General features: G+C 60.3%; 1 protein-coding gene across 1 annotated transcript in view; it reads right to left on the reverse strand.

Moving 5' to 3' along the window:
* Positions 1 to 1,652: 1,652 nt before the first annotated feature.
* The window catches only part of VOLCADRAFT_119094 (uncharacterized protein), a gene marked incomplete at both ends in the record, with an annotated part of 12,649 nt that continues 5,401 nt past the window's right edge, over positions 1,653 to 8,900 (reverse strand). The window contains 3 exons of the mRNA XM_002955439.1: positions 1,653 to 2,314; positions 2,675 to 4,040; positions 4,122 to 6,389. Of these exons, the coding sequence (XP_002955485.1) occupies positions 1,653 to 2,314; positions 2,675 to 4,040; positions 4,122 to 6,389 (4,296 nt within the window). The remainder of the gene's footprint in view (positions 2,315 to 2,674; positions 4,041 to 4,121; positions 6,390 to 8,900) is intronic.

Genomic DNA, 8,900 nt, shown 5'->3' on the forward strand with positions numbered 1-8,900 from the left:
AAAAGCGGGAGATGAAGAAGGGTTTAGGGTTGAGGCGCTTCTCCTCCACCTTCAAGCAAGAGTTGTCCTTAGGTTATCCATCCTCCCACTGCGCCATAAGCCTCCATCCCCTTCCATCGCGAAGGATGTGGCCCCACCCCACACCCCACACCTCCAAACTAACACAAACAAGGCCCCCCTTCACCCCTCCTTCTTCTTCTTCTTCTTCTTCCTGATTCAACCCCCCGAATCGCCTTCACGCTTCTCGACATCGTCATCACTCGCACAATTCTTATTCTCATCCCCCTTTCCCCCTCCCCATCATCACCTTATTATCAACACCATCATTAGCATCCTGAAGGTCAGAACTCGTCCGTCAGTACTCAGGACGAGGCCCCCCACCCCCTCCGCCCCCCGACGGAGGTCACATCATCGAAAGGGCCGCGGATGGACCTCCTCGAATGGCCCCCCGGACGGAGAGGCACGCGCGCGCCCCACCCCCAACCTCCGGGGCACTTTTCTACTTAGGTCGTTTGGTTTCCTTTGTTGTTCGCATGTTCGCGCTTGATTGCTTGACTGCCTGTTTGCTTGCCTGTTGCTTTTTCTCATTTTTAAAATTGGGGCACTTTCCCCTCCCCTCACCTGGTGCCTCGCCTCGTCTCTAGCAACATCCTTCTCTTCCTCCACACACACACATATACATAAACACATACATGCACACACATACATACACCCCCACTCGAACCAGAAGAACGCAGCTGCGACACGGGACACACCAATCAGACACCTCCGCCACTACCGCCCCCCACCCCCGGCGACAGCCTGATGGTGAGGAGTGGGGGATGGAGGGGATAAAGCCTCCAAAGCTACGCCAAGATCAATACCATAGATCAATATTTTACCCAAGGGGTATTGGGGGGGTTGACAACCCCAACCCCATCCCCATCCCCTGCACCCTCACCCTCACCCTCAACCACACCCCTTGTGCTGCATGAAAGCAGCTGCTGGTGAGGTATAATGGTAAGCAGCGACCCCGGAAAGCGCCACGGCCATTGCCCCCACCACCGCCATCGCCACGGCCATTGCCCTTCCATTATTCTTCGGAAAGGCTTTGAGGACCCCGCCGCGAGGTGGTAAACAGCGACCACCACCACCATCATTTTATACCATCAACATCCGCATAACTGTTAAGCAGTACCTATATGCTCAACACACACACACACACAACCCTAGTACTCATTTCCTTTTCTTGCCTCAAGTCCCTCGTGCCCCTCAGGGCCCGCAGGACGCCACGACGCCACCTGCCCCGCCCCGACGGCACCCTCCGCTGCCTCAACCTGCACCCGAACCCGCACCCTCAACGTTGAGTAACCCCCCAAAGCACCGCAACGGCCCGCCTTCCCCTTCCCCCTCCCCCGCGAACACACACTCTTTGCAATTTCTTAGGATTGCTGGTAGATGAGAGGGCGGCGGTAGATATGATGGCCATCGGAGACCGCCAGTCGACCGATCCACCACCGCCTTGCAGAGCACTTCTCTACAGGTCGGCAAGCCAGCCAGCCAGCCTCCTGCCGGGGACCTCCACACACCTAGACCGCCATAGGCGACGTACACATACATACATACATAAATACAATACGAACGTACATACATACATGCGTACATACGTAGTATCAGAAGAAGCCACATCCCAGGTCTAGCTTGGCAAACCGGTTCTCAATCTCCTTCCTGTCCTTCAACACCAAGGCCTCATGACCGGAGGAGGCGGCGGCGGCGGATAACGCCGACGACGACGATGAGGAGGCGGCGGCGGAGGCGGCGGCGGCAGATAACGCCGACATCGACGATGAGGAGGCGGAGGCGGCGGAGGAGGAGGCGGGAGCGGAAGAGGGACAGTCCCTGCCATCGCCATTTCCGTCGCCGCCGCCGTCGGCCGGTGGCGGACTTGACACTTGCAACAGGCCGCTCTGCAAATTGCCACCGTCGCCGCCGCCCTCAGCGGTGGTTGTAGCGGTTGTAGCGGTTGCTGCAGCTCCGATGACGCTCCCAGGGTGTAGCAGGAGCTGCTGCGGCTGACGTTGTCGGGAAGGCAACATCCGCAAGCAGGCCTCGTTACATTCGGATATCGCCGCCGCCGCCGCCGCGCCGCTGCCGCTGCCGCCACGCTTGCTCAACATCTCGGTAGAAGAAGCGCTGTACGACGACAGGGCTTGTGGCATGGAATGACGGAAGTTGTAGAGGTGCGGCTGCGCGCTCAGTCCGATCTCGTCCGCCATCACCTTCATATGGCCGCCGAATGGGGGCCACTGCTGCTCTCCGAACACGTCCGCCAGCCCTGCGGGGGGTGCAGAGGTGGTGCGACACCAGGGTGCGCGGGGGGGAGACACACGCACACACACACGCACACACATTTAATCACGTCGGAGGGCACCACACAGCGCTAGAGCGGCGGCATTACGGGGCGCGCAGAGCCGCACTCACCCGCGTCTATGTCTCTGTCGGCTTCCAACCCGCCCCCAACGCCTCCCGCCAGGGAGGACAGCTGCTGGACTGCTAAACTGAAGTCGCCACTCAAAGCGGACACGGGCACTTGAGTGCCCAGAAAGCCGTACTGGAGGGGTTTTAACTTGCCCATGTCGAACAGCCCGCCCAGAGCCGCCCCCAGGGCCTTGCGCGAGCGGGTGCGACCGCGCACACGCATCGGTCCGACCGCCGCCGCCACTACCGCTGCCGCCGCCGCCGCTGGTCGTACTCGCCCCATCCTCCGACGGCGCCATCGATAGAACACCGGTCCGCGAGGCCGATGCCGTGTTGATGTTGAAGGAGGAGACCGAGATAGAGTCGCGGCCGTTGCAGAGTTCCACAATCCGGACATCGGGCCCACCAGAATCACAAGCTGCCGCCGCCGCCGCCGCCGTCGCCGCCACCATCGCGGGTGGCGCGCAATCCGCCGCGGAGCCGGTGGGACTCCATACCGCCGCTGCCGTATCCGACGGCTGCTGCTGCTGCTGCTGGAGCTGCTGGAGCTGCCCGAGCTGCATCCCGGTGAGGGGCACGGCGACTAGTTGCTGCCCGTTCTTGCTAACCATACCTTGCTGCTGCTGCTGCTGGTGGTGGATCATCATCAGGTTTCGCTCCTCCTCTGCGAAGGCGTCCGCCAGCACCGCCACGTTCATGGCCGTCAGCGCCCCCAGCCAGCCCGACGTCACCGCCGTCTCCACGGTGATCCCGTGACGGGCCAGCTCCTGACCGATGGACACCAGGATGGCCTTCAGGCCACCCCGGGAACCGCCGCCACCGCCACCGCTACTCCCGACGCCGCCAAACGCAGACGCAGCCGCGGGGTCGCCCCCGCATGACGACATGCCCGCCGCCGCCGCCGCCGCCACGGCAGCAGCATCCTCCTCCGCCGCCGCCAGCAACAGGCTCCCGTCAGTCTCCAATAGCCGGCCAGAGCTGAGTCCTCCGCCGAAACCAACCCCAGTGTTGCCCTCGCCGCCGCCGCCGCCGCCACCGACACGGTGCGCACCAACGTCCCCCGGCTGCTGCATGGGGAAGCGTTCTCGTGTTATTGACATGACGCCCGGCATGCGCTGTTGTGGGTGCTGCTCGGCCAACATGGGGCCGAACCCCCCCCCCAGGTCCACCGCGCCGGGGCCCTCCACTGCCCCGGGGCGCAGGTGCTGCTGCTGGAGCGACTGCGGCTGCACGCCCCATGCTTGCAGCTGCGCCAGGGCCGATGGTGACGGGTCCAACGACAGTGCCGCTGTCGGCTCCGCAGCAACCCCTCCTCCCTGTCCGGAAACACGGCCCCTCGAGGACGTGTGCTGTTGCAGCTGCAGCATTTGAATAGTCTGTTGCTGCTGCTGCTGCTGCACCTGTTTGTGATTACTCAAGGTATATTGCTGCTGCGGTTGCTGTGCATGGTATCCCGGCGCTAGAAACACGTTCTGCTGCTGCTGCTTTTGCATGTTGGCAAGGCTGCTGTTGTTGTTGTTGTTGTTGTTGTTGTTGTTATTCGCCGTGAGCGCCCGCGCTTGAAATGTGTGGTTAGAGCCCGTCTGGGGAGGTGCGGCACCCAAGGGGGGGCCTTGTGGAGCTCCGCGCGCCGGACTGGGGCCTTCGGCGCTGCCGTTACTCACCTGGCTCGATGTCCTGATTAGGATCCGTGGGGGACCCACCCCGCTTACGGCAGCCGGCGCAGAGGCGGTTAGCTGAACTGCCTGCAAGCCGGCAAGGTGCTCGAATCCGCCGCTACCATCACCACCACCACCACCACCACCGCCGATGACGCCGGCGCCGGAGCGCGGGCCTTTACCCGGGGGGCCGAGGACTGTTAGTAGGCCCGATGAACCTGCCAACTGCGGTGCGGCCGAGGCATGCATCTTCGTCGACTGCAGCTGCAGCTGCTGTGACTGTTGTGGTTGCGGCTGCAGAGGCAGAGGTTGCAGCTGTTGGAGGTGAATCGGACCCCCGCCGAGAGCACCGACGGGAGCACCGCTCTGTCCTGCTTGCTGCTGCTGTTGCTGCTGCTGCAGCTGTTGTTGTTGTTGTTGCAGCCTAGCGGCCTGCCCGCGCGACGACACGGAGAGCATTCTCGCCAGGGTCGCTTGATCCATGACCGTGGTTGCCGTGGTACCGTCAGACAGGGTGATGTTCACCACCTGCTGGGGGGCCGGGGGCGGGGGGCCCTCAGCAGGCAGCGGCCTCTGTAACCGGTGACCGCCAGCAGCAACGGCGGCGGCGGCGGCGGCGACAACGTGGCATTGCTGCTGCTGCTGCTGCTGCTGTGGCGGCAGAGCCTGATGCTGGAGTTGCAGGGCGTTGCCGCCACTCGGCACAGCGGCACCCAGGTGGGTCGCAGGCGCCTGAAGTCCAGGGCCACCGCCCGACACGGGCACCGTTGTCTGGCGCTGCTGCTGCTGCTGCTGCTGCGTCGCCAACGGCGCATTGGAAAGGGCCAAGGCCACCGAATTCACGGAACCCACATGCCGCAGGAGCTGCGCCTGCTGGCCGCCGCCGCCGCCGTGGGGCGGTTGCGGGTCCTGCTGCACATTCAGCACCGCCCTGAGGGGTCCCGTCGGGCTGGCGGCGCCGCCAGGGTGCGGGTGCGGGTGCTGCTGCTGGTGGTAGTGGTGGTGATGGTGATTATGGTGCTGGTGCTGCTGCAACGCACTGACCTGGTTGACCAGCGCAGCAGGCAAACTGGTGGGAAGCAAGGACAGGGGGGCGCCCGCGCTGGGGCCGCTCGCCGTGGCGACCGTGCGCACCCCTGTCACCGGGTTATAGGTGGCGACCGTGCCGAGCTTAGGAATGCGCACAGCCGGGCGCACGACGGCTGTAACCGCCGCCGCCGTTGGCGGCGTCGGCGTCGGCGCGTACACAGGCTGAAGCGTCACGGGGCCGTTGTTGACAGAGGAGCAAACGATGGAGGAAGAGCCGCCGACGGCACCTCCTCCTCCTCCCGCGGGGCCGCCAACAGGCCGTATAGTGACGGCCTGCAGGGCCGCTGGCGCTGATGACTGGCGTTGTTGCAGCTTACCCTGTTGTTGTTGCTGTTGATAATGATGATTATGATGATGCTGTTGGATCATGTGCTGTTGTTGGATGACTATTTGCTGCCCCGACTGCGCCACAAGGACTTGCGGCGCCGACGATTGCTGGGTCAGTACCGCAGGGGGGCCTTGTTGTAGCAGCGTCACCTTGGCCGGCTGCCCGTGGTGATGTGCCACCTGTTGCTGCTGTTGCTGCTGTTGCTGGTGCTCTGACTGCGCTGAGACTGGGAATCGCGTCATGAGGGCCTCCATTCCGGACTGGGGCAACTGGACCTGCATTGCCTGCTGCAATTGTTGCTGCTGCTGCTGCGGAGGCTGCTGCATAACCAGCTGCTGCTGCTGGGCTTGCGGCTGCGGTTGCTGCTGAATCTGCTGCGAAGGAGGCCCTGCGATGTTCTGAGGCCGAATAGTTATGACCCCGAGCTGCGGCTGTATCTGGGCCTGTGGGTGCGAGTGCAGCTGCGGGTTGTTGCCAGCGGGTACTGCCACCGCTGTCTGAACGAGGGTGGTGTTTGGGAAGGGCTGTCCCGCCTTCACCACGCGAGTGGTGCCGCTGGGGAGCACCTTGAATACTTGGTGGTGGTGCGGGGTGGTACTGGCAGTACTGGTGGTGGCGGTGGAGTTGCCCAGGGCCGAGTGTAGCTGCAACACGTGCTGCTGTTGCCCCGGTTGGTGTTGCTGCTGCTGCTGGTGATGCTGCTGCTGGTGATGCTGCTGCTGCTGCTGCGGCAGGCCGTTCTGTGGGTAGCCGTGAACTTGCACGACGATCGAAGCCTGCGGCTGCGCACCACCGAGTGCCGGCTGGGCCCCAAGGCCGGGGGGGTTCTGAGCCGCTGATGCCTGGGCTGCTAGGGCCTGGGAGCCAGCGGGAGCCATGTGGTGTCCAGGATCGGCATCCATGAAGGCAATCTGGCGGCCAGCTTGCGCTGCGGAGTGCTGCGGAGCCCCCTTCGAGCTCGAGCCTCCACGGGAGCCTTTGCCGCTCCTCCCCGATGAGCTTGACGAAGTTTGCCGAATCCAGTTTCCAGCGTTGGAGGATACATAGCTGCTGCCTGCAAGAGGACGCGCATATCGTTGGCACAACACTGTCATCCTGTCTACAAGAGAGGTCGTTCACGCAGCGCTTCCACTGATAAAGAAAGTGGGGTGTCTTGGAGCGCAGGTAGCAAAAAAAGCTCGCAGCAGATGGCGAAATGGCAGGCTGCCACATCCGTAGCACTTACCTGAGAGCAGCTGCATGGCCTGGAGATCACTGCTTGTATACATTCGTGCTTCCTTCGTTCGAAGGACGTCTGTCAAGTTTCAGGCGAGCCCTGGCGCACAAAAAAGCAGCAGCAGACGAGCAAAATGCTAGAGTTTCGGCAGACCGATGCGAACATGTTGTCATATCAACTTCTTCAAACGTTGGTAAATCATCCCGACCAGAGGGAAGCTCACAAACATCATGCTAAAGACACGCGCCAGTTCGGAAGCGTCGAGCACTTATAACAAGCCTCCGCTCAGCCCCACCTTTTCAGACGCCAATGGAAAAGACAGCGCAAGTCGTCATGCCATATTAACCATTATTTCGGCTTGGCCGCACCCGCAATTTGTATTCGAGTCTTTACGTGAAGATGGCTATAAAACCACACTTTCTACCAGCGTAGCTATTCATTACCAGAGCATCCATAGCTAAGTCTCCCCGCGATATGTAGAAAGAGGACTGTCACAAAATTCCCACTCCACTTCGCACCTATGGACGAGCAAGCCTAACCTGCTCGGACACCCCAGTTTAAACAATGTCATACGTCCTTTCGTGCTTTTTATTAATTTGAACCCCACATGACGGAGCGGACGATTAGAAATGGTGCTCATAACATGGAACCACTTTTTTGGATTTGCCTTTGGAAGAGTGAGCATTTGCAAGGACGGACCCAGAAGCGGCTGGCCATGCTACTGTGAAATGCGCAATCGGGAGCATGTACCATACCGGAAAGCACACATGAAAGTAGCGAGACTGGCGCATGGATTAGCCAGGGTTGACAAAGCTAAATCCTGGAAAGCTGGCTGCTTATTTAGATGAGGAGTACTACCCTTGCCCCTGCATTTAGCTTAGGCATGCGACAAGGCTAAAACAGATTGCTTTGCACGAGGCACTAAAGCGTGGCAGTTGATGTAGGCTGAACTTCGTTAATGCCATTGTGCCCGTTTATCAACTTACAGAAAAAATTATTTCTCTCTGCTCTATTCCCTCAGCCGAGCAATCCTGACATGTGGCATCCCCTGCGTTACGACGGTTATTCCGCTGCATGATTCTCGCCTATGATCTTCAAAAGTAATAGTGGGAGATAAGGAATACTCACGTATCATAAATCAAACCTCTAACGTTCCTGCGAGGCCAAGAGCCTGATTTAAGCAATCATCGGCCATCGGACGAGCAACTTGGCTTCGTAATTCCAGGCCGCCCTAACCGGAACCGAACCTATCACCTCTTCGCGATAGGCGGCTCCGGATCACATTATGATGGGGAGTTCAGAAATTTTCTTTACCAACGACAGAGATCTACCCTGTCCCACCCGTAGAAATGCCAAGCTGCTCTACGTCCTAAATCCGTTTCCTAGTGCCAAGAGCGCAACATGTCAGACACTGTGCAGTGTAGATATGCGAGATATTCCGGGTTCCTTTGCACTAGTTCCAAAGATTGTAAACCACGTGCGTCCAACCGTAAAGTTGTAAACCCAGATCTCTGTTCATCCGCTGCCAGTCAGTCCAGACTCGCTTTTCTTCTTATTCTTTTCGCGTCGATCTTCGCGCTGATTTCCTGTGGTGGATTCATACAAAATAAACAAAATACCGTTAAAATGAGATGCTTCGGTGCACGTGTAAGCATGCAGCATACCGCATTCGCCCTCCAAGCTTTACACTCTCTCCCGCGCGACCCAACAGCCTCGCCCCACACCACCACCACCGCCTGCGCCTCTCTCTTCCTCATCTCAACCTTCGGAAGCTGTAGATTGGCCCCCCTTCAATAAAAGCAAACCCGCGTGCCAAGGAAAATTCAGGATGTCCACTTCGACAAACATCCATACACACACACACATATACCCACGGCAGTCCATCTCCCGTCTCCCCCCCCACCCAACAACAACGCATCACCCGTACCCCCCGGGTGCCTTTCCAACTCCGTCTTCCCCTCCACACCCCCTCCTTCCCGCCCATCCAAACCCCTTCTCCCCCTTTCCCCCCTTCTTTCCCCCCTCCTTTCCCCCCTCCTTTTCCCCCTTCTTTCCCCCCCTTCCCCCCTCAATCCGCCAAGTCCCGGAAATCCAGCTCCGTCTCTATCACCGCCGCCGTGTGGTTCCTACCCGCCGCCAAACCCATCACTCG

The sequence above is a fragment of the Volvox carteri genome, assembly GCF_000143455.1.
Source record: "Volvox carteri f. nagariensis unplaced genomic scaffold VOLCAscaffold_51, whole genome shotgun sequence".
NCBI classification, from domain to species: domain Eukaryota; kingdom Viridiplantae; phylum Chlorophyta; class Chlorophyceae; order Chlamydomonadales; family Volvocaceae; genus Volvox; species Volvox carteri.